General features: G+C 40.2%; 1 protein-coding gene across 1 annotated transcript in view; it reads right to left on the bottom strand.

The window, feature by feature from the left end:
- The window catches only part of sbf2 (SET binding factor 2), a 669,356-nt gene that overhangs the window by 372,174 nt on the left and 270,410 nt on the right, over window positions 1-26,772 (bottom strand). The window contains exon 5 of the mRNA XM_078549182.1: window positions 16,567-16,677. Within this exon, the coding sequence (XP_078405308.1) occupies window positions 16,567-16,677 (111 nt within the window). The remainder of the gene's footprint in view (window positions 1-16,566; window positions 16,678-26,772) is intronic.

The raw sequence follows: 26,772 nt of genomic DNA, 5'->3' as shown, positions 1-26,772 counted from the left end.
AATTAGGCATAATAACAAAATGCTGGAAACTCGTTAAGTCAGGTAATCTTGGAGGAGAGAAAATAAATGCCACTTGACCTCCTGAATATTTCCAGCAATTTCTACTTATATTTTGGATTTCCAGCATCTGCAATATTTTGCTTTCATATTAGCAAATTGGGCATGTTTTCCTCGGAAAAGAGAAAGTTGACAAGTGATTATGATAGATACTTGTAGGATTTTAAAAAGGCTAGATAGTGTCGACCATGACAAACTGTTTTATTTTGACCAGAATAATCCAACCAGAGGGCATGGCCTACACTTGAAATTCAAAATTAATCTACAGAAACAGTAGTGCTTTTGGTCATTCCAAAGTACAGTACATTGGATAGGTTTCTTTCGGAAAATAATACTTTGGGATCGGGTATGAGTAATTTGAGACATGATGTAGTAAGCGGAAAACCAGGTGATTTTGAGTCTATGGTTTCCAAAGTTTTTCACCACTGGGAGGTTTCCTTGCCTCGTGTCTGGGTCTATGTTTCTATGTTATAGACTGATTGATAGAAAGTGGTTGCCATAATTAGTAAAAATTCCATTATTGTTATATCATGCAACAACCAAGATGATGAACGTGATGAACCTTGATCTTCTCTGTGTAGCAATTACTAAGAAAAATGCAATTCGAGGCAGTTTCATATTTTGGATAAGATCCGTGATTTTTTTTAATGTAATTCTTTTTAAACCATGACAAGATTTGTGATTATAAACACCTAGTTCATGGTTCACAGTAACATTTTGGAGGTAATTTTTAATTTTGAGAAGATTAAAGTTAACTGTAGAAAAATGGGATAAATGCAACTAAAGCAACTTGAAGACTAGTACATTTAAAAGGTTGGGGCCGTGTTGATATAAGGAGCTAACAACTAGAAAGGCAAGATCAGAAAACAGCATTTGGGCTTACTTAGCTGGAAAATTGGAGATTGCTTGCATAAAACTGAAGCCCAGAGAGTTGTTTTGTTTGGGAGTTAAATCTACAAATAATTTAAAAGCATTCAGTGAGCCCTGGAAGGCTACGTCATCATGGAGATGATGGGTGGAGCTTAAGAAAGTTCTAGGGTTTCAATCTATGTGTGTTTGCTGGGGAATGAGTGTTCTGCAGCAGGAGAAAAGGTGCTGCTGTTAGCAGTCTCCAAGCAACAAGTGTTGCTGTTAGTTGGCTCTGTGTAGTTGGGACTCAGGAGAAGTCCCAGGAGCCGTTTGATAGCTCTGTGTCGTTAGTGCTCAGGAGTAGTTCTGTGGAGTTGAGAAGGTGGCAGAAGGTCACTGGCTCTGTGCTGAAAAGGATTAGGACTCAGAAGCAACCCTGGGAGCCATTTGTAGCTTGGTATAGCTGGGGGAATTGGAGCTTGGTGAAATCCAGGGGCAGTGCCAGCCTAGTGAAGCTAGCCAGCTATTAAAGACCTGAAATTGCACAAGTGGAGGCTGGAATGCAGACTCAGAAATCCAGAGGAATGGAGCCTCCGGAGATGAGACTGAAACCCTGGGAGGTGTGCAGTCGTTGAAGCAGTCCAAGTTGGAGAGGCTTTGAGGGAATTCAGAGGCTTGTTCTTCAAAAGTAAAAAATTTGGAGTCCCTCGTGAGGGAGACAGAGTTTCAACAAGATTGGTTAACTCACAGTGTTTACTGACATCTGGGTGGATCGCTGAGAACTCCGTGGAATTTGTCTTGTTCGCATTTGCTTTTTATTGTACAGTGTGGTGTGTTTGACCACAGCTTGCCTGTTAATTTGCATGTAATTCATATTAACCCTTAATGTTAGAGTATAAGATAGATATTGTAAACTGTTTTATCTTTTTGACCTTGCCTAGTAAAGTTTATTTTTGTTTGTTCAAAACCCATGGAATCTTGCAGCTTTATTTTCTTAGCAAGTGTCTTGAATGTCAAACTTTGTGTACTTTAAACAAAACTATACTGATCCTTAACCGGACCTTAGCAAACACTTGGGGGTCTGGTCCAGGATCATAACACACTGAAAAATTAGCAGACAATCATTTTGGTCCTTATACATAATAGGCAATTGATATCTTCAAAAGAATCTTAAGTACTTTCAATCTTGTCTGTTTTCAAATTAAAAAGAGCAATTTTCAAATTTTTGTACTTTGCAGCAAATTTAAATTCAGAGTTAAATGTAGCTATATATAATTTCTGTCACCAGATTTCTTTATTTTCCCTATATATCTAAACTTGCCATTTAATTCATTGTACAAAAATCATTAGAATATGGTGTCATAACTGTTTTTTGGATAGCTAACAACAGTTTAAAGCAGTCTCATGAGATTTGCAATTATTTGGAGGTAGTCTAATGCACAGGTAGGTTTGGAAATGATTGACCAAGAGGTGAGTAAATGTTGGAATCCCTGTGAGCAGAGGTTGTCCCCACATGTACCATGTTTCAATCTCCAATAATTCAAACCTATAAAATCTGAAGACTGAATTTAGACAAATGTTTTATCCCTAGAAGTTAAACTCAGCAGAATATATATTGTTTCACATTCTTTCTGCATGCTTAATTAACATGCTCTGAAAATGGATATTCCTGGAAGAAAATGAAAATCAGCAGGTGTTACTTCAATGCATGGGAATTTGGTTTTGTAATGCCTATAAGATTTGTTGGGCTCAAAGGTTTTACTTTCTTTTTGGTAAGTGCAATTTCTTTACCAGTAATTTCATGAATGAGGATATTCTGTTTTTCATTAGTGATTTGTCTGGATACCCTAAAGGATTATTTAGCCTTTCCTTATAGGTTTCTACTTCAAAACAAAATGACAAGCAGTCAAAAATCATCTTAGAACTGACAAATCTAAAATAATTCAATAATATATTTTATATTATGATGCTGTTATACATATTTACAGAATAAATAACATGCATACTAATACATGCATATAGGATTGTAAACGACAATGCATTTCTTAAGTAGTTTCTTTAATAAATTTAGTACATTGGTTGTAAAGTGCAACAGATATTTTTCATTCTGCCAATACCTCAGGTATTTTAAGTTTGTGAAATCAAAAATGCATACAATCTTAGTTATACTGGAAGTTATACCATATGAGGAGCTATATTTGTAACATTTCCAAGATACAACACAAATAAGACAAGGGAAATAACTGCAGCCTCCCACAAAATTATCTATTTGCATGGTAGTGTGAATAATAATATAAAAACCGAATGAATATTAAACACACAGAATTAACAATCTACAATCAAATTATTCTTAAACAATTGATAAACATTACAGAAAATACATAAATCTTTTATTCACAGCGCACGGTGTATAAGAACTTTCAAACTTCTCTCAGTGACCTAGGATGCAGCCCACACGGACCAGGTGGCTTTTCTCCTGAGGACTACCAACCATTTAAGTACCTCCACTTTATCTATTTTTTACTTATCCAATATTATTATTACTTTTTCCTTTAATGCTGCATTTGCAGCATCCTCTTCTCCAGTGAAAACAGTTGAAAAGTATCATTTACTTAACACTCATTTATACCCTCTGCCTCCCCAAGATAGTCTTTTTGCTCCCTAATTAGTCCCACACTTTATTTGACTACTCTTTTGCCATTTTTATGTTTATACAAGATTCTTAGGTTCCCTTTCATGTCAGCTGCTCATCTATTTTCATTCTCTCTCCTTTCCCCTCATCCTCTTTTTTACTCTGTACTTTCTACATTCAGCTTTGTTCTCTAATGTACTATTTTCATAAGACTCCGTTCCATGTTTCATTTTAATCTCTATATCTTTACTCATCCAGGGAAGTCTAGCTCTGGATGCCTTTCCTTTCCCCTCGTGGGACTATGTCTACTCTGAATGTGAAACATCTCCTCCTCACATTGCTCAATTACTGTTTTACCCAGCAAATTTTGATTCTAATTCACCTCTGCCAGATTCCTTTCCAACTCAATTAAATTAGTTCTCCTCCATTAAGAACTTTTATGCTTGATTGTTCGAGTCATATTCCATAACAATTCTAAGCCTGATATTATGATCACCATTCCCCAAATGTTTCCCTACTGAAACATGGTCAACTTGCTCCACTTCATTTCGCAGAATTCTATCCAACATTGCTCCCTCCCTCACTGGCAGGAAACACACAGATCAACTAAGTCCTCTTTGTATACTTTTCAGGAATTCTTTCCCCTCTTTGTCCTTTACACAGTTATATCTCAATCTACAACAGGATTATTAAAGACCCCATTATCACTATTCTTAATGGTTATTGGATCTTTCTGTCATTTTTCTGCAATTCTATTCCTCTATCTCCTTCCTAATATTTTAAGGTCCATAATATACAGACAGTAGGGTAACAACTCTTCTTCTGTTCCTTAATTCTAACCAAGCATATCCTCTATATTTGACTCCTCAACGACCTCATCCCTCTCCAGTACCACAACTGTTTATTTGATCAATATTACCACCTCTCTTTTCTCTCCTTCCCTATCTTTCCCGAATATCTTTTAGCCAGGAACATTAAGTTCCCAATCTTTGCCTTCTCTGAGTCAGGTCTCTGGTATTGCCACCATATCATAGTCCCATGTGGCAACTTGTGTCTACAGCTCACTCAACTTATTTACAATAGGCATATTTACACACATGCATTACAAACACATCTCAGACTGCCTCACATTGCCACAAGTCTAATCCTTCCTATTTCTGAACTATTCTTTACTCCAGTGTTATTTGCCTATCCCAGTCCTCCATGCACCTTGATTCTTTTCTCTAATATTTCACCCTGGTGCCCAATTATTTGAAATCCTCCTCCACAGCACTACTTAACTTTCCTGCAAGGACACTGGTCCCAGTTCTGTTGAAGTGTAATCCGTCCATCTTGAACAACTTCTTCCTGTCCCAGAACTGGTCGCAATGCCCCAGGAATCTGAAATCCTCCCACCTGCATCAGCCACTTATTAACCATCTTATCCCACTATTCCTATAGTAGCATAACACGTACAGTAACGCAGAGATTACCATCTTTGAGGCCCTGCTTTTCATATCAGCTGCTCATCTATTTTCATTCTCTCTTCTTTTACCTCATCCCCTTATTTAGATCACCTCTGTACTTTCTACATTCAGTTTTGTTCTCTACTATAGTATTTTTCATAAGACTCCTTTCCCTGTTTCATTTTAATCTCTATATCTTTAGTCATCCACAGATGTCTAGCTCTGGATGCCTTTCCTTTCCCTTCTGGCACCAGGAACTCTGCAGGACCTCAACACTTTTCCTTCCTAGGTTATCGGTTCCCGAATGGGCCATTACCTCCGGCTATTTCCCTTCTTCCCTCAAAACGTTCTGCACTTTCTCAGTGATATATTTTCCTCTAGCACAGTATGTGGTACTCACTGCAAATATTTTTACTTGCATTTTGTGCTTTTATTTTGTTACAGCCCCTATGTTCTGATCATGCTTTTTAACATTGTATTTTGCCAAATCAACTGTGAATAACTCAAGGAATATTTAACTGAGAGCATATCTTACTTTTGGCAGCGCGTAGAAAAATGTCTAAAGCTGTACAGGAACAATTCAATAAATAGGCACAGAATCACACAGAACCGTTACAGTGCAGAAGGAGGCCATTTGGCCCATCGAGTCTGTACTGGCTTAAGCTGCCATAAGGTTTAGAGTCTGCCTTTTGTTTCATGTACTACTGAGATGCAGTGTTCATTAATCCTATCAGTCCTTTAGCCTTAGTGATCGAGAACCTGACGAATGACATTCAGAAGGGCTCTGTCCATCACTCTCTTCTAGCTTATATTAATAATACTCTCACTTTGCAGGTCAGTTGCAAACCAATTCATAAGAATAAAGCGAGATTTCATAATGCAACTGCATGCCATATCATGGGCATGAGGTCTGGCTGGTCTTTTAAATGGTAAAAATCTTGTTCATGTGTCATGCCAGCCATGGATCAGTTGGTATCACAATCACCTTTGAGTCAGAAGGTTGTGGCTTTACATTCCAGAATTTGAGCACAAAAATTTAAGCTGATTCTCCAGTGAGGATTTACATGAGGTTGGATGATTCACCTAGCTTTGGCTAGAGGAAAGAATTTCCAGGTAACTCTAACCATGGAAGTCAATTCGGGGAATAGAAGTTATCTGGCTGTAAAAAGAAGAAAAGGAATCAAGCCATCAGGAACTGACAATAGGTTTGAATTGGTTCCTCAAAAATGAAGGTGATTTTTAGTCATTTTAAAGTTAAATGGGGAAACATTTTTGTAATTTAGAGTATAAACTGCCTACTGAAATAGTGTTTAATCAAAGTTACTTTTAGTTTGTTTGCTACAATAAAAGTCTTAAAAGTTGATATCCTGTCCTGTAATCCTTCCAGTCAGTCACTGGAAATTCAGTTATCTTTCTAAAAGTTATCCGTCTTTATGGGGAATGTAACAATATTGCAAATCTTAAAGCTAGCTGTTCCTAATGCTGGAATAACTTTACTGAGGTAACAAATAAACCAAAGCAAATAAATTTAGTTAGAATTTTCTTAAGCCTGTTGGCTTTCTACAACTTAAATATTATTATAGAATCATACCTAAGAAAAATGCAGTAAATTATTAAAATACCCCAAAGGGCCATTAGACAAAATTCTCATTTAATAGCTTGGATAAGATTAAACTCATGTTCCTGCACTCAAAAACATTTGTGCAACTCACTGTATTTTGACTCAATTCCTCTATAAATATTTATTGATCTGGCAAGAAAGAAACAAAATGAGACTTTTTGGTATAAAAAGTAAGTTAACTATAAAATCTTTACTGTGCTATTAATAAAAAGCATTGATAAGCTTTTCACTTAAGTTAAACATTTTATAGCTCACTGAATTCTTACTTTATTCCTGGGAGTTATTCAGAATGTGTATTACAAGTACATCTCTCTTGGCCCAGTCATCTTTGCATGGACAGTGAATAAATATCCTTGAAATGGCGGACCATTCCAACCTTCTGCACTATCACTTCTCTGAGGTCCACCCCAAAGGTACGCCCCTACATGGTTCTATTGTTTTTTTTCTGTCCCAAATAGTTCAGCTCCAGCAATAACATCTCCTTCTAGCCTCAGACAGTCAACTCCTTTTTGCGTGCATTTTAAGCAGCCTGCTTTTCCTCATTTACATGAACCTTCATGGCTGTGACCATAAGTATGAGCCAGTTTACATAATAAAGTTAACAACATCCAGCTGTGTCTCTACTGTTACCCTCTCCGCAATGATGACCAGTGTTTTATGAGGCTGTTTTTTCAACAGTACTTCATGGGTGAACTAGAACTTCCTCCAAACGAACATGAAGAACGAATCAGATTATGGGGATGGTGCCAGAGGACTGGAGAATTACAAACATTACACTCTTGTTCAAAAAAGGTTTAAGGATAAGCCCAAGAATGATAGACCAGTCAGTTTAACTTCAGTGGTGGGCAAGATTCTAGAAACAATTATTCGAGATAGAATTAGAAGTCACACGGAAAAATATGGGTTGATAAGGAAGGGCCAGCATACATTTCAAAAGGGGAAATCGTGTTTAACTAACGTGCTGGAGTTTTTCGAAGAGGTTACAGAAAAGGTCAATGAGAATACTGCTGTTGATGTGGTGTACATAGACTTTCAAACGGCATTTGAAACAGTGCCACACAACAGACTTGTGAGAAAAATTATTGCTCATGGAATAAAAGGGACAGTAGTAATGTGGATACAAAATTGGCTGAAAAATAGGAAGTAGAGAGTAATGGTCAATTGATATTTTTCAGGCTGCTGGAAGGTTTGTAGCGGAGTTGCCCAGGGGTTGGTATTGGGACTCTTGCTTTTCCTGATATATAAGAATGTTCCAGATCTTGGTGTGCAGGGGGCAATTTCAAAGTTTGTGGATGTTACGAGGCTTAGAAGTGTTGTGAACTGCGAGTACAGTGTGGAACTTCAAGGGGGCACAGACAAGTTGGTGGAGTGGGCAGATAGGTGGCAGATGAAGTTCAATGTGGAGAAGTGTGAGGTGATGTATTTTGGTACGAAGAACGTGGACGGACAATATAAAATAACGGGTGAAATTTTGAAGGGGGTGCAGGAGCAGAAGGACCTGCATGTATATGTGTGTAGATCATTTAAGGTGGCAGGACAGGTGGAGCGAGCAGTTAATAAAGCATATAGTGTCCTGGACTTTATTAATAAGGGCATAGAGCATTACTCAATGTAAGAGGTTGTGGTGGAAGAATTAATCCAGGCTGGTCTTATGGTTCAAGCTGGTTTATTTTCAAGATAACTCCTCCGTGCTACTGACTTCCAAGTAGCTTCCACCCAAAGTGTTCCAGCTGTATCTTTTTGTTCTATTTAGATGGGATAATCAATGCCCATCACCTGCTTAACTAGCAATTGTTTTTAACAAGGTGATTGCCATGTTAACATAGAGTACAAGAGCAGGGAGGTTATGCTGAATTTATATAAGACACTCGTTAGACCTCAGCTGGAATATTGTGTACAGTTCTGGGTACCACATTATAGGAAGGATGTGAACACATTGGAGAGACTGCAGAAGAGGTTTACAAGAATGGTTCCAGTGATGAAAAACTTCAGCTATGAGGACAGATGAGAGAGGTTGGGGTTGTTCTCCTTGGAGAGAAGGCAGGTAAGAGGAGATTTGATAGAGATGTTCAAAATCATGAGGGGGCTGGACAGAGTAGATAGGGAGAAGCTATTCCTGCTCGTGAAAGAATCAAGAATGAGAGGGCACAGATTTAAAGTGATTTGCAAGTGAAGCAAATGTGACGTGAGAAAAAACTTTTTTACACAAGTGGTTCGGGTCTAGAATGGGAATGGAATGCCTGGGAGTGTGGTGGAGGCAGGTTCAATCAAGGCATTCAAGAGGGTATTAGATGATTATTTGAATAGAAACAATGGGCATGGGTATGGGAAAAGGCAGGGCAAAGGCACTATGACATGATGCTCATTTGGAGAGCCAGTGCAGACATGGTGAGCTGAATGACCTCCTTCTGTGCTATTAAAATTCTGTGATTCAGCTATATGCAATACTCCCCCATGTGCTCCATCATTTAGGATTATGCATAAGCTTCATGTTATCTTGCACTGTGAACTGAACTTCAAACCGCTGGTTCTATTCATCACCAAGCCCACATATTTCCAACATCAACAAACAACACTTATATTTACATAGTACCTTTAACATAACAAAACATCCCAAAGTGCTTCACTAAACAAAGTATGACACCAAGCTACACAAGCAGATACTAGGTCAGGTTACCAGAAATTTGGCCAAAGAAGTAGATTTTAGGAAGTTTCTTAAAGGCAGAAATCAAAGTGGAGAGGCGGGAAAGTGTAGTGAGGGATTTCCAAAGCTTGCGGCAAGGCAATTGAAAGCACAGCTCAATGGTGGGGCAATTAAAATTAGGGAAGCACAGGAGGCCAGAATTAGAGGAATGCTGAGGTCTCAGAGTGCTGGAGGAGATTACAGAAACAGAGAGGGGCTTGACATAGAGGGATTTGAAATCAAGGATAGAAATTTTAAAACCAAGACGTTGCTTGATCAGCAGCCAGTGTAAGTCAGTGAACACAAAAACAATTGGGGAACAGAACTTGGTGCAAGTTAAGACATGGGAAGCAGAATTTTGGATGACTTCAAGTTTCCGGAGAATAGAATTGGAAGACCAGCCAAGATTGTGGGTGAATAGTCGGGCCTAGAGGTAACGAAGGCGTCAATGAGGGTTTCAACAGAAAATGAATTGAGTCAAGCAACGTTATGGAGATGGAAAAAGGCAGTCTTAATTATGGCATGCATATGAGGTTGGAAGATCATCTCAGGATCAAAAATGACACTAAGATTGCAAACAGACTAGCTTAATCTCAGACTATTGCCATGGGAAGGGATGGAGTCAGTAGCTAGGCAAAGTAGTTTGGAGCAGGAACTGAAAACAATGGTTTCAGTCTTCCCAATATTTAATTGGAGGAAATTTCTGCTCATCTCATCCAACAGTAGATGTCAGATAATCAGTCTGATAATTTAACAACAATGAAGAAGTCAAAAGAGGTAGTGGTGAGGTAAAGCTTGGTGCTGTCAGCTGTGCCTTTGGATGATATTGACATGGAGCAGCATGTATAAGAGAAATGGGAAGGGGCCAAGGATCAATCTTCAGGGACACGACAGAGAACAATGCATTCGCAGGAACACACTGCAAGTGAAAAAAATAAATATTACCTGGAAAAACTCAGCAGGTCTGGCAGCATCTGCAGGAGGAACACAGTTAACGTTGCGAGTCCATATGACTCTTCAACACAACTAAGTAAAAATAGTAAAGAGGTGAAATATAAACTGGTTTAAGGGGGGAGTGGGACAGGTAGAGCTGGACAGAGGGCCAGTGATAGGTGGAGATAGCTAAAAGATGTCATAGACAAAAGCTCAAAGAAGTGTTGAAGGTGGTGATATTATCTAAGGAATGTGCTAATTAAGGGTAGAAAGCAGGACAAGCAAGGTACAGATAGCCCTAGTGGGGGTGGGGTGAAGGGAAGGGATCGAAATAGGCCAAAAGTTAGAGATAAAACAATGGATGGAAATACATTTAAAAATAATGGAAATAGGTGGGAAAAGAAAAATCTATATAAACTATTGGAGAAAAAAAGCAGGGGGGAAATCGGAAAGGGGGTGGGGATGGAGGAGAGAGTTCAAGATCTAAAATTGTTGAACTCAATATTCAGTCCGGAAGGCTGTAAAGTGCCTAGTCGGAAGATGAGGTGCTGTTCCTCCAGTTTGTGTTGAGCTTCACTGGAACAATGCAGCAGACCAAGGACGGACATGTGGGCATGAGGGTGGAGTGTTGAAATGGCAAGCGACAGGGAGGTCTGGGTTATGCTTGCGGACAGACCAAAGGTGTTCGTCAAAGCGGTCACCCAGTCTGCGTTTGGTGTCTCCAATGTAGAGGAAACCGCATTGGGAGCAACGAATGCAGTAAACTAAATTGAGGGAAGTGCAAGTGAAGTGCTGCTTCACTTGAAAGGAGTGTTTGGGCCCTTGGACAGTGAAGAGAGGGGAAGTAAAGGGGCAGGTGTTGCACCTTCTGCGGTTGCATGGGAAGGTGCCGTGGGAGGGGGTTGAGGTGTAGGGGGTGATGGAGGAGTGGACCAGGGTGTCACAGAGGGAACGATCCCTACAGAATGCCGCCGGGGGGGTGAAGGGAAGATGTGTTTGGTGGTAGCATCATGCTGGAGTTGGCGGAAATGGCGGAGAATGATCCTTTGAATGCGGAGGCTGGTGGGGTGATAAGTGAGGACAAGGAGGCCCCTATCATGGTTCTGGGAGGGAGAGGAAGTTGTGAGGGCGGATGCGCGGGAGATGGGCCGGACACAGTTGAGGGCCCTGTCAGCCATCGTGAGTGGAAAACCTCGGTTAAGGAAGAAGGAAGACATGTCAGAGGAACTGTTTTTGAAAGTGGCATCATCAGAACAGATGCGATGGAGTTGAAGGAACTGAGAGAATGGGATGGAGTCCTTACAGGAAGGGAGTGTGAGGAGCTGTAGTCGAGGTAGCTGTGGGAGTCGGTAGGCTTGTAATGAATATTGGTGGACAGTCTATCACCAGAAACTGAGACGGAGAAGTCAAGGAAGGGAAGGGAAGTTTCAGAGATGGACCAAGTGAAAATGATGGAGGGGTGGAAATTGGAAGCAAAATTAATAAATTTTTCCAGGTCCAGACGAGAGCATGAAGCAGCACCGAAGTAATCATCGATGTACCGGAAAAAGAGTTGTGGGAGGGAGCCGGAGTAGGACTGGAACAAGGAATGTTCCACATAGCCCATAAAGAGACAGGCATAACTGGGGCCCATGTGGGTACCCATAGCCACACCTTTTATTTGGAGGAAGTGAGAGGAGTTTAAGGAGAAATTGTTCAGTGAGAGAACAAGTTCAGCCAGACGGAGGAGAGTAGTGGTGGATGGGGATTGTTCAGGCCTCAGTTTGAGGAAGAAGCGGAGAGCCATCAGCCCATCCCAGTGGGGGATGGAGGTGTAGAGGGATTGGACGTCCATGGTGAAGAGGAAGCGGTTGGGGCCAGGGAACTGGAAATTGTTGATATGATGTAGGGTGTCAGAGGAATCACGGATGTAGGTGGGAAGGGACTGGACAAGGGGAGAGAGAATGGAGTCAAGATAGCAAGAAATGAGTTCCGTGGGGCAGGAACAGGCTGACGCGATCGGTCTGCCGGGACAGTCCTGTTTGTGGATTTTGGGTAGGAGGTAGAAGCGGGCTGTCCAAGGTTGGAGACTATGAGGTTGGAAGCTGTGGAAGGAAGATCTCCAGAGGAGATGAGGTCAGTAACAGTCCTGGAAGCAATGGCTTGATGTTCAGTGGTGGGGCCATGGTCCAAGCAGAGGTAGGAGGAAGTGTCTGCGAGTTGACGCTCAGCCTCTGCAAGGTAGAGGTCAGTGTGCCAGACAACAACAGCACCACCCTTGTCAACAGGTTCGATGACAATGTCAGGGTTGGGCCTGAGTGAATGGAGTGCAGCAAGTTCAGAGGGAGACAGGTTAGAGTGGGTGAGAGGAGCAGAAAAATTGAGACGACTAATGCCACACCGACAGTTCTCAATGAAAAGATCAAGAGAAGGTAAGAATCCAGAGGGAGGGGTCCAGGTGGAGGGAGAATATTGGAGGCGGGTAAAAGGATCCATTGAACGGGGAAAGGACTCCTGCCCAAAGAAGTGAGCACAGAGTCGAAGGCGGCGGAAGAAAAGTTCAGCATCATGCCGAGCCCGAAATTCATTGAGATGAGGGCGCAAGGGTATGAAACTAAGTCCTTTGTTGAGCACTGAACGTTCAGCATTGGAGAGGGGAAGGTCAGGGGGTATGGTCAATACACGGCCGGGGCTGGGATTGGAAGACGAGCTGGGGACAGAGAGACAAGCAGGGGTGGAGGGTCCTGGATGGGTGTTGGTGTCGATGAGTTGTTGGAGCTTGCGTTCCTTTGCACCAGAAAGAGAGAGACAAAGTTTCTTGTTGAGGCGTCGGATGAGACGAAGAATAAAATGAAAGTGGGGGCATGCGCAGCTTAAAAATAGGGTGCGGTGGTGCTGCTGGAGGGAGCTGTCGAGTGTGTTCATATGGCGGTGCAAGGCACCGAGTGTGGATCTCAGAATGCGACGAGAACAGCAGTCCAAGGAGCATTGCATGTCCCGGAGATACCTGTAATCCTGGGTGGGTTCGAAACATGAGGGGTGGGACTTCAGTTGAAATCCACATGGGGTAAGTCGCTGCAAGTGAATCTCTGGATACAATTAGATAAATAAGAATGGAACCATGAGGGAGCAATCCCACCCAGCTGGATGAAACTGGAGACATTGGAGAAGGATGGCATTGTCAATCATGTTAAAGGTTGCAAACAGATAAAGGAGGAAGCGGGAAAGTTTATCTTTGTCATGGTGTCATAGGAAATTCCACCTCCATAATGTCCATCTTTTTCCTAACTCACATCCAGCACAGCAGAAACCTACATCAATGCTTTCACTGCTTTCAATTAGACTTCAACAGCATCTTTGCTGACCTGCCTTGCTCCAATTTATACAACCTCCAACTTCTTTCCCCATGGCCCATCATCAATTTTGACCATTTTCATTTTTAACAGTCCCCATTCACACACTCACTCCCCGTTTCTGCCCCGCCACGCTACATCTAATACAGCATCCTTGTCCTAAAGTCACTACAGGGTCTCCCACCCTACTTTTATGACAACTTGCAGCCATATATCATAGCCCAGGGTCTTTGGTCCTCCATTTCTGGCTGCCTGTGCATCCCCCTTCCCTCTGATCAACCATTTGCAGTTTAGGTGTCAGCTATCTTGACCTTTTAAACCTCTAGAATTTAGTCCTTAAATCCGTCCACTTTGCTACTTTTTTTTCCTGTCTAAAAAAGCCTCCTCATAACATATTTTAATGGTCATGCTTTTGGTCATCTCTCCGAATTCTTCAGTTACAGCTCAGTATCTGTTTCTGTTTATCTATCTGTTACTGATGCTTTGAAGAGAAAACCTTTAGGCAAGAGAATCATTTACATGCACAGCTGGTCATCTTATTTATCAAAATTTCATGAGCGGAATTCCATTAGCTAAATTTAGACAGCATATACTCAAAACCATTCAATGCTAGAAAATAAATTTTAGCTGCAAAACACTATGACAACAGCTTCACTGCAAGCCACAGCCTATGATCCGCGAGGTATTATTTTTCAATTAAACAAACCAAATCAATTTTCAGTTTGTTATTCATGAAGTTTGCTGTTAGTTATGATGCCAGACAAACAAAAGAAGCATCTACTAGATAAATCTTAATCACAGAAACACTGGGTCAACAAGATTAGCTGCATTGTGTCAACCAGATGAAGGTTAAACCGGCATTCTTGCTTAATACATGTGTGATTTTTATCTTCTTTGCCTTACCAGCCCAACACAAAGTATTTTAGCTTTAACAAATCATTCAATAGCTAACAGGGCTTCCAATTTCATATTGGAAAAGTAAACATCCTGCATATGATGATGCTTTCATAAATAGTTTTTTCAAATAATATGCTTGAATGATCCAAAAATTTCTGAAATACTAAGGCTTTGTAAAACAAGCTTTTAGAATGAGGCAATACATTTATAAATAAACTTTATATGTTAAACAAAGGGACAATATTCCTGCACTTCACATTAAAGTAATCTTTTGTTTTTATTGTACTCTGAGACTAAGGAGTATTTTGCAATTGTTGCTTTTTTCACAATTGACACTTTTTTCACAAGTGAAAATTAAATATTTGTGTAGTTATCACCTTCCAAAGGCATACAGCGAAATTAAAATAATAAATTGCAAGCATATATTTTTTGAAAAACAAACATTAATCTCTCGTCCCTTTCTCCCCAAAACTGCGTATTTTGGTAAAAACAATTAATGCAATAAAATTAGACAAGTGTTAAGTTACTTCACCAGGTTACACCAATGTACCAATCCCAACACCATCTTCTGCCAAAAATAAGACTATTTCCAAATAGTGGTTTCACTGTATTTTCACTTTATGGCAGCTACAGTTAGGTTATGCAGAGCTATTAGCTGCAGATAACTATTGCTAGCTTGGATAAAGTCCCGATGAAATGAAAATCTCAAAATTGATTTATGCTAGGTGAAGGTGTTAAAGCAAGGTAAGACAGACTTAAAAACAAATGAGCCAAGATCCACCTGAATGGAGGAACAGGCTCAAGGGGCTGACTGGCCTACTCCTGTTCCCATGAGAGATAAGACATGAACTTATTTCTTTTTCCCATTCATTTTGGAAATACACAGATTAGTCACAGTCATTTAGTTGGCAGAATAAAGATTTAGTTTTATGTCAGTATTATTGCTTAGTATGACTTCTATCTTTTCCACCTCATCAGCTAAATAGGCAGAAGGATTGGTTAGCAGAGAAAACAGATTTCAGGTAATTGGCAAAAGAACCAGAGGTGAGATAAGGAGTTTTTTTTATACTTAGCAGGTCATGATCATCTGGAATTCACTGCCTGAATTCTTCCCCATTCAAAATTAACATGCAGGATCCTCGCTTGGGCAATGCAGACCATTAGCATATTCAGTGATTATGCATAGCAATGCTTTCACTTTCCTAACATGTTGGTACAGATGAGAGTCCTGAAAAGCATTGCCTTTGGACACTAAAAGCACTCAGTGAAACATATTTTTCTTAAGGGCTTGGACAGGGTAGATGCTGGGAGAAAGTTTCCACTAGGTGGGGAGGCTAGAATTCTGGGATCACAGTCTTAGAATAAGGGGTTGGCCACATAGGTCTGAGTTGAGAAGAAAATGCTTTATTCAGGGGGTTGTGAACCTCTGGAATTCCCTACTGTAGGGAGCAATGAATGCTCTGACAATGAGTATATTCAAAGCAGAGATGGACAGATTTTCAGGCACTACAGGAATTGAGGGATGTGGGGAGAGTGTGGGAAGATGTAGATGAGGTAGAAAATCAGCCATGATCTTAATGAATTGTGGAGCAGGCTCAAAGAGCTGATCTGAACTCCTGCTTATTTCTCTTTTGTTCTTAGGTCCTTAAAACTGGCAAGAAAAGCTGACAGAATTATTAAAAGAAAACTGAACCATTTCCAAACTGCTGGAATGAGGCTCCAAAGCTTTGCTAGTTCTTTTGATGGCCTCCCAGGCTTAGAGGCATAATGGGTTGCAGCACAAATTATGGTAAAATCCTGGAATTGGCGATCACTATTGACTGAACTGGTCAGTTGACTGACAAGAATTAACCTCTAAGAGTTAAGGTGAGGCTGAGGAGTGATGCAGATGTCTAAGAAAATTATGGAGCAATGCAAATAAAGGTATAACTTGTTCCATAACATCCTGGGACTTTTACCTCTTAATAATGATGCACAGCATTAATGCATCATTACTATGACGCGAGTTTGCAGAAATTTCAAGTCCATTAAGTGGTTAAATAAGCTGCCTTAGCAAAGGAATAGTTAATTCATTCTATACTTTAAAGTATCTAGTAAAATAGCAATATTTTTCATACCTGAGATCCTCCAGCAACTGGCACCAAACACGTAAAAAGATTAGCAATCACATTTTCCAAATTCACGTTCAGACTGTCGACATACACCGTGTAAATGAGGCCGAGGCAAGCCTAAAAAGGGAGTGGTTAATTTTCACATAGCTATTCAAAGAATCTTCTTAATAACCATACTAAACACCATGCACAACATAATTTGCATTTATCTTAAACTCTTAATACTGTTCAAAACAGAAACCCATTTAGTTCTTTCTTTAAAAAAGAATGACTGCTCATCTTCCATATAGTCGCAATATAACAATCCCAAATTTGCCTTTTACCAGTTTCAACCAGTCTCCCATCTTCCTGCCACATTTTAATCTCACTTGTATTCTGAATTTAGCTTTATCATTTAGACTTGTATACACAATAAAACATTCCTTAAAAATCTTAGTATAATTGGCAAATTAATTTCAATGTAGATAAGAAAGAGTACCATTATCCGAAGGCACAGCACTAGTTCTCATCTTGATTGTTCCATTTTGCTATATTATTAGACTATGCTCACTAGATGAGCAAAAATTTCCTCCAATTAAATATTGGGAATACTGAAGCCATTATTTCCACCACACTCTAAATCCAGTTCCTAGCTACTGACTCCATCCCTTGCGCTGGCAACAATCTGACACTGAAGCAATCAGTATCATATTTGACCCCAAGGTGGGCTTCTGACCACATAGCCACCAGCACTAATACCACCCATTTCCACCTCCATATCTTGCCCTAATCTTAGATCATCTGCTGTTGAAACCCTCATTCGTGCCTTTGTTAGCTCAAGACTTGACTATTCCAACACACTCCTAGAGGCCTCCTACATTCTACCCATCAAACTCGAAACTCGGCTGCCCGTGTCCTAATTCACATCAAGTCCCATTCACCTATCATCCCTGTGCTTGCTACATTAGCACCTGGTCAAGCAACAGCTTGATTTTAAAATTCTCATCCTTGTTTTCAAATCACCCCATGGTCTGTGAGTAATGCATTTGGGGAGGGCTAACAGGGCAAGGGATTACACTATGAATGGTAGGACCCTGGAAAGTATTCAAGTTCAGAGGGGCCTTGTTGTGCATATCCACAGATCCCTGAAGATAGCAGGGCAGGTAGATAAGGTGGTTAAGAAGGCATATGGGATACTTGCTTTTATTAGCCAAGGCATAGAATACAAGGTCAGGGAGGTTATGCCGGAACTGCATAAACCGCTGATTAGGCCACAACTGGAGTACTGCGTGCAGTTCTGGTCACCACATTATAGGAATGTGATTGCACTGGAGAGGGTACAGAGAAGATTTACCAGGGGGTGTTGTCTGGGCTGGAAGGTCTGAGCTATGAGGAAAGATTGGATAGGCTGGGGTTGTTTTCCTTGGAGCTACGAAGGTTGAGAGGGGACCTGGTAGAGTTGTATAAGATTATGAGGGGCATGGATAGGGTGGATAGGAAAGCACTTTTTCCATAAGTAGAGGGGTCAATAACCAGGGGGCATAGATTTAAGGTAAGAGGTAGAAGGATAAGAGGGGAGTTGAGAAATTTTTTCACCCAGAGGGTGTTGGGAGTCTGGAACTCACTGCCTGAAAGGGTGGTTGAGTCAGAAACTTTCGTAACATTTAAGTAGTATTTAGACATTCACTTGCATTGCCATAGCCTCCAGGGCTATGGGCCAAGTACTGGAAAATGGAGTCAGCTCTTCGTTGGCCGGCGTGGGTATGGGCCGAATGGCCTCCTTCTGTGCTGTAAACGTCTATAATTACTGTTGCTGAGTCAAAATCCCGGAACTACCTCTCTAACAGAACTGTGGGTGTACCTACACCACATGGACCGCAGCAATTCAAGAAAGGCAGCTCACACCACCTTCTCAAGGGCAATTAGGGATGGGAAATAAATGCTGGCCTAGCCTGCAATGCCCACATCCCATGAAAGAATTTGAAAAAACTTCTTGGATAATAGAAGTCTAAATGGGTAGAGGAGCAAAGGGATCCAGAGATTCAGATACACAGATTAATAAGACTATTAAAAACAAACAGAGGGTTTCACTTCTAGAGGGATAGCACTGAAAAGCAGAGAGATTATGCTAAACTTACATAGAACCCTGGTTAGACAACACGATACTGTAAATAGTTCTGGTCTCCATATTTTAAAAATATAGAGGCATTAATGAAGATACAAAAGAAGATTCATAAGGCTGATACTAGAACTGAGAGATTATAGCTATCAGGAAAAATTGAACAGGCTGAGGCACTTTTCTCTAGACAGAGGTCTTTAATTAAAGGGTTTGATTTGGTAAGCTGTAGAGAAATGTTTCCACTTGCTGGGAAACCAAAATCAGAGGATATAATTATAAGGCAGTCACTAACACAATAGAGAATTCAGGAAAAACTTATTCATCCAAAGAGTGGTAAGAATGTAAAACTCTCCGCCTCATTTACTCCTTGTGGTAAAGTGCACAGATGTATGTAAAGGAAAGCATGAAGAAGAAAGTCATAGAAGAATATGCTGATGGGGTTAGATGAACGATGTCAAAGGATATTTTCGCAGAGCGTAAATGCTGGCATGGACCAGCTGGGCCAAACAGTCTGGTTCTCTGCTGTACACCCAATAGGGCCATACTATTACTTCCCACAAGGCTCACAATCTCCAAAGTTTCACAAGTTTTTCCCTCATAATTCTGTCTTGTTGGAATCATTGTCATGGCTCTTATTTGAACTGCCTCTAGTGCATTGTCTTTGGAGGACTAGGAGTCAAGGTGCAATCTGACCAGAGTATTATATAGTTCAAACACACATTCCTCAGTCTTGTGCTCTATTGTTTTGACTATATGGTCCCAATGTTCTATTTTCTCGTTGATTGCTGCACTGTATTGATAGACTTGACATTCAACATATTCAGACTCCTAGGTTTATTTCAACAAATTCTTGGCAATTTCAATACCATTAAGAGTAGTTATTAACACTGCCACTTCAGATGGGCAGAGGTAATATTTTCCCCCTTGCTTGTAGTCTGTAAAAATATATCTTAAAAGCTAACAGACGAATTTTAAAAAACGTAATATAGATAGGGTATGGCCCAAGGAAGAACTGATTAGTTTTTAGCGAAGATACTGATCTGGATCTGGATTCAGATCCTGATTTTTTTTTTTAAAAGGATCCATCCATTAATGTTGAAAAATAGGGTAAATTAACTTTTTCTTTTAGAATGTTGTGGGTTATTTGATTTAGAATGTTGTTGATTTATAATGTTGTGGATTGTCTCAGCTGCTGAGGTGAAACTTGTCAAAGCTGTCAAAACTTGAGCAGAGCTTTCAGAGCAAGTTGTTGCTGTGAATTGGCCTGAAGCCTCCTCACTGAGATGGAAGCACTTAACAAAAAAGGTTTCTTCTTTCAGTTTTGTAGTTGCAGAGCATCAATCAAGCAGGGAAAAGCCTCAAGGAAGAGCTGCATAATTGTAATAACGTTAACATAGCATGGCGGAGATGTGCACTCTGTGTGCCCACTTCACTTCTTGTACCATGTTTCCTACCTATTACAGTGCTTGTCCATACTAAATTTTATCTGACCATTTCACTTACTTCAATATTCTGGCCAATTCATTTTGTAGTGCTGTCTCTTCAAATTCAGCCACCCCACTTACTTTAAGGTCATCTAATGTTTTGACCTATATCCACAGAGCTTCCAAATCCAGATGCGTTTTGTTTGTTCTCCAGAGTAACTGATGTTTAAAACTTCTTTCTTCTCTATTGGCTTTCTGGCCTTTTTTGCCCTCCATGCTATTATTCTTTCAAGATTTCTTTCTCTCACTTTTCAAATATTTACTTTGCAAAATTAAATTTGGCTTTATATTCAGCAGCTGGTGCATGTTTTTGAAATAAACCTTAAATAACAGAAAAAACAGCTAGCAGTGAAGCAAATGTACAGATGGTAGAGAGATAAGAGAATGAGCAATAGCTGAGATGAGAGTGAGAAAATAAATCCAAAGATGGAGCAGATCGCAGTTGTGCTGGAACTGCTTTCTATAGGACTCCTGAGTGTTGAGTTAGATGTGTAAATTACAACCAATATAAAATAAAAACTGAAAATGTTGTAAATACTCAGCAGATCGGGCAGCCTCTGTAGAGAGAGAAACAGAGTTAACATTTCAGGTCAATGACCTTTCATCCGGATTGGGAACCAGTCTCCATCCACCCCAATACTCTTTGGTCTGGCTGAACTTGTTCGCAAATTGAACAACAACGCCTTTAACTCCATTCACTTCCTCCAGATAAAAGGTTTTGCTATGGTGCCACTATGGGTACTAACAATGTCTGCCTTTTTGTGGGATCCTATTCAGAGCACCCTCCCTCACCTCTTTCTCTGGTGTTGATGGCTACATCAGTGTCATTTCCTGCTCCCATACTGAATTCGAAAATCAATTTTGCTTCCAATTTCCACCCTTCCCTCACCTTCACATGGTCCATCTCTGGCTCTTCCCTTTCTTGACTTCTCCGTCACTATCCTTGACTGCACTTCCTCACATCCTTTCTGCAAGGACTCCATTCCACTCTCCTAGTTTCTCCGTCTCTGTCGCATCTATTCTCATGATGCAACCTTTCATACCGACACTTCTGACATGCCTTCCTTTTTCCTCAACCAAGGTCTCCCCCCACCGTGGTTGACAGGACCCTCGGCTATGTCCATCCCATTTCCTGCACTCACCTCTCCCCCTCCCTCCCAAAACCATATTGGGGTTCACACTGTCCTTATCTTCCTCCCCGCTAGCCTCTGCATTCAAAAGATCATCCTCAGGCATTTCTGCCACCTCCAGCGTAATGCCACCACCAAACACATCTTCCACTCTCACTTTCAGGATTCCAAAGGTACCATTTTCTCCTCAACACATGATCCACTTTTGACACATCCCCAACAACCCTCTCCTTACCATGGCTACTTTCCATGCAAGCGCAAAGATGCAACACCTGTCTTTTTCTTCTTCTCCCTCCAAGTCCTTAAGTGAAACAGCAAATTATATGTATTCCTTTCAACTTAGCAGACTTCATTCGCTACTCACAATGCAGTCTGCTCTACACTGGGAAACCCAATTTGAGACTGCATAAACACTGAGGAACTAGTCAATTTGATTCGCCTCTTTGCTTTCAGGCTGACCTCTCTGTCCTTGGCCTCATGCAATGGTCCAATTAAGCTCAACATAAGTTCAAGTAACCGCACCTTATCCTTCAATTTAGCATTCTTAAAGTCTTCTGGACTTGACATCGAATTCAATAATTTCAAATCGTTAACTTTTGCCCACATTTTTTTTCCTTTTTCTTTGCAGGCTTCGGTTTTAGTCTTGATTTTCCCTTGTTTTTGTTCTTGAACAGCAGATGTTCGTCAATCTGCCATTGTCGCATCCTCTGGAGGATGTCAATTGGAGAAGTGAAAGGGAATTTGAGAGTAATCAGGTTATAGAGTGAGCCAGTTTTGGAGCAGATTTGTGATTTGTACTGCTTCTATTTTTCATGTGAATGGATAAGGATCTGTATTTCAATTTTTTGACACCTGCACATCCCCATTTCACCACTGCTGATCATGCTTTCACAAATCTGTAGTCCCCTTCACCGAAATTCCTAGCCTAAATCCCTCCATCTCCTGATCCACCTTTAAGATTCTCCTTAAAATCCATCACTTTGGCGAAACTTTGGGACACTCTTCCCAGTATCTCTTATGGTTTTGGCAAATGCTTTGAGCATTTTTCTACATTAAAGATACTATATAAATACAACATTTTATTGCTGTTGTTGTTATTAATGTAGCTGGGCTAAAGGTGGGATATTATTGGACAATAAGGGCCAATGAGATTACTGAACAAATTACGAAACAATAATCAATTAAAAGCCAGAACAAGAGATGATACAAGCACAAGGACCCAGAAAATTGAGTTGTTGACCATGTTCATTATGTTCATTATAGACACAGATAGAAAAAAGAATGTGTGAAACCTGTGAATGCCTTTTGGAAATTGAATGAGATTTATGTCAGTGTTTTGTCATTATCATCCAATGATTTTTCTTTAAAGGGTTTGGAATTACCTATTTAAATCCACACTGGCAATTCTTTATGGTCTTTTATTTTGTCACCTTATGATTAAGGTCAACAAGTTTGCTAGTAAGTTCAAAGGACATGAGATGGCTTCACTTTAACATGAGAAAAAAGAATGTTTTGACTTGCTTTTGGCGATATGATTAAGGACTCCCTAGATAAGGCATAGTGCTGGCCAGAAGCACAGTCTGACATTCTCTAAATTCTCCAAACAGCAGTAGCCTCCGTATAAAGTTTATGATGCGTATCAGGTGACATGAGCATTCTGCAATACGGCTCAGTTAGGACCTTTCAGATACACATTGTTGCAGTACTTCCTAAATCATTTTGATTTAATATTTACTAGAACAATTTGCATTTCTACAGTGCCTTTAACGTTACAAATGACCTAAAATGCTTCATAAAGGTAAAATTGGGCACTAAGCAAATGTAGAGAAATTATTTAAGACATGATCAGAGGTGAGCTCTGAGGAACACTTCCCTGGAATGGAGAGTGGTAGCTGAGTAGAGGAATGCAGAAAGAAAGAACTTGTCCCAAATGTTCCAGAACCAATTATATACTTTTCAAGTATAATCATTGTCATTGCACAGAAAAATGTGGGAGTCAATCAGAGCACAGCAAGATCTCATAAACAAGTTTAATAACTGGTTAATCTTGTTTGTTCGAGTTTGGTCAAAGCATAAATGTTAGCCAATATACTGGGAGAGCCACATGAAGATTGGGGTTTGGTTTGATATGTCATCTGAAAGTCAGCACCCATGACAATGAAGCATTCCCACAATGCACTTAAGTATCAGCATACATTATGCACTGGGTATCGCCAAAAGCAAAGTCAAAACATTCTTTTTCCTCGTGTTAAAGTGAAGCCATCTCGTATCCTTTGAACTTACTGGCCAATTTGTTGACATTAATCATCAGATTAAGTAGACTTGAACCATTGCCTTTTTGATTCAAAAACAAGAATTACCACTGAGCCAAGTTGGCACCTGAGTATTTCAGACTCTGGGACCAAGACAGCAGAGGGAAGCAATGGAAAGGACAGCAGGGCCCAAAAAGCAAAAGGTAGAAACCGTCACATAGGAATGATAGAAGATAGTGAGAGAAGACACCTTGGAGATTCTAGGAAATGTAGGCAAGAATTATGAATTCAATGCACTGGAGGATGGGGAGAAACAAAAAATTTGTCGAGACTTCAGGAGAAGGCAGAGTGGAAGAAAGACCGACTATGTTGCTGACATGGAAACAGGCACTCTTGGTGGTGGCTAGGATGTGGAGCTTGAAGCTAAGTTGAGGGTCATAAATTACACCAAGCACCAAGGTTGCATATTATTCAAGTAAGTTGGATAAAATCTGGCCTAGGATGTAGCTTTTGGTGGCAACAGAACATAACAGCTTCAGTTTCAATGGGTCTAATTGCTAATAACTAATTCTTAACTTGCATCAATAAACTAACATTCATTAGTAAGAAACTTAAAAAGTCAAGGCAGAGTTACATGGCAAATTTAAAGTCCAAGTGACAACAGCACAAAAACTGGTTTGATATAGGAAAATCATCATCACTGGTTTTAAAGGGATGAAGTTATCTCAACTAGCTTGCAACTGTTTTCAGTGAGGATAATGGCAGAGAAGTCCCAAAACAATTTGGAGTGGCATAATTAATGGCTTACTTATTTTGTCGTGCATGGGCCCCTAGAATTCATGTACACCAGGCTTGGCCAACACATGGCCCGCAGGCTGCATTGTGGCCCCCAAAGCCTCTAGGCTCGGCCCGCAAAGTTTGCTAGACATTCAACTGACTTATGTTTGAAAAATGCTGTAAAAGCTGCTCACGATGGGGAGGGAGTGCACGGGCGACCGAGGGGAGGCGGCACAGGTGCACGCACATGAGTGAGGGGACAGAGAGAGAGGGAGAGAGCGAGAGAGGGAGGGAGAGCAAGAGAGGCAGAATGTGTGAGGGGGTGCATTTTCCATGGCAACACCTCTACCAGTGTCCACTTGCAACCAATCAGCATTCTGTTCTGATACAGTATAAATATGTTGTTTCCCCTGACATTGGTATTTTTTTGCAAATTGTCCTGACGAGTGAAAGACGAAAAGCTTCGACAAAAAATGTATTTTATTAGCAATACATAAAAAGCACCATTTCTGGATCCTGAGAAACTTAGTCTGCTGTTTGTCAGCCATGCCGTGGTAACACTCTCGCCTGAGTCACAAGCTTCTGGATTCAAGTCTCAGTCCAAGGCTTCAGCACAAAAATCAAGGCTGACACTTCAATGGAGTACTGAGGAAGTTCTGCAATGTCATAGGTGCTGTCTTTTGGATGAGATGTGAAACTGAGGCTTCACCTGCTTGCTCGGGTGAATGCAAAAGATCCAATGGCACTACTTTAAAGAGCAGAGGGGCCCTGGTGTCCTAGCCAATATTTATCCCTCAATCAACATCACCAAAAAAAATTATTTACTCATTATCCTCTTGCAATTTGTAGGCATTTGCTTTTGCAAATTGGCTGTCACATTTCCTACATTACAACACTGACTACACTTCAAAGGGGCTTCATTGGTTGTAAAGCACTTTGAGGCATCAGGTAGTTGTGAGAAGTGCTATATCAAAGTCCTTTTGTTCGCTTTGAAACTGTTAGACCGGGTAATGGCACTTGAAAAAATTGTAAATAATGCAGTATCCAAAGCATGTGAAACATAGAATAAGACTAGAAAGTGTTGGAAATGTTCAGCAGGTAAGGCACCATCTGTGGAGTGAGAAACAGAGTTAACATTTCAGGTACGGCCTTTTGCCAGAGTTGGAACTTATTGATGTAACAGGTTTTAAGCAAATACAGAGGCAAGAAAAAAGTGGATTTAAAGAACAAAAGGGAAGGTCTGTGACAGGGTAGAAGACAGGAGAGATTAAATGACAACAGAGGTGGTGATGGGACAAGTAAAAAAACAAAATATGGGTCTAGAGGAGGTCAATGGGCATAATAGAATAATCACCAACACCTGCTGACTAAAAAAATGGAAGCAGAGATTATTAGCTGAAATTAGTGAATTCCATATTGTGTTCGGGAGGCTGTAAAATGCCTAATTGAGAGGTGAGATTCTGTTTTCTTAACTATCCCTCTATACTTGCTTAAAATTTGGCACACCTCCATTTCCAATTGTGACCAAAGGTCATCAACCTAAAACATTAACTGTTTCTTTCTTCACAACTGCTGCCCAACCTACTTCATATTTCCAGTAGTTTCTGTTTATATTTCCAGTAGTTTCTGTTTATATTTCCAGTAGTTTCTGTTTATATTTCCAGTAGTTTCTGTTTATATTTCAAGTTTCCAACATCCGCAGAATTTTGCTTTTATGTGAAATACACTGTCTATGCAAATAGTGGACTGCAATTGGGAGTGATTGTCATGGCTCACGCAGCAACTGTAAGAGCAATTCACATAAAAGGTACATCATGATGAATTAGATCTGCTAATACAATTCTTCTTCAGCTGTTCTCCATTTGTTATATGAAATACAGTTAAAAACCTCTACTATAACACAATATAACCACACTTTAAATGAAGCTGGGTTTGAGGTAAATGTTCAATCCACTTCATATCAGATGTCCCCAAAGCTGTTTTTTTTAGAAACGTGCACCTAATGTTCTAAAAAGATAAAATAAGGTTGCAGTTCAGTGCAAATCAGCTCCTTTCCCTAAGAAACTGATAGCCACCTGTCATCCACTACCACTTAGAATAGTTTATCATAAATTGCTCCCAGATACTTGAAGTCTGACCTCCAACAGGTCCTAACATGCCACATTGATTGCAAAACATGCCAAGTATATTCTGAGTACCATTGGTATATCAATTAGGTAGCAAAAAACTTCATCCTTGTAAAAACAGAAAGAATTAAAGTGGCATCTGTTTTTAATACATTGCTTTTATTACAAGTACATCATGAACAGAATACAAAAAAAGTAATGTTAGATTTCTACTTTATTCACCTCACATCTTTATTAAACACTTATGACTATGACTCATGAAATGCAGGTTTCGTCAGTCTCCATGGATTCAATAAGTGAATGAATTAAAGAATAATGAAATATACAGACTTATAAAAAATTATC

This window comes from Cetorhinus maximus, chromosome 9 (assembly GCF_964194155.1).
Source record: "Cetorhinus maximus chromosome 9, sCetMax3.hap1.1, whole genome shotgun sequence".
NCBI classification, from domain to species: Eukaryota; Metazoa; Chordata; class Chondrichthyes; order Lamniformes; family Cetorhinidae; genus Cetorhinus; species Cetorhinus maximus.
Note: the sequence above shows the minus strand (reverse complement) of the source record. Positions and strands in the feature narration are given on the sequence as shown.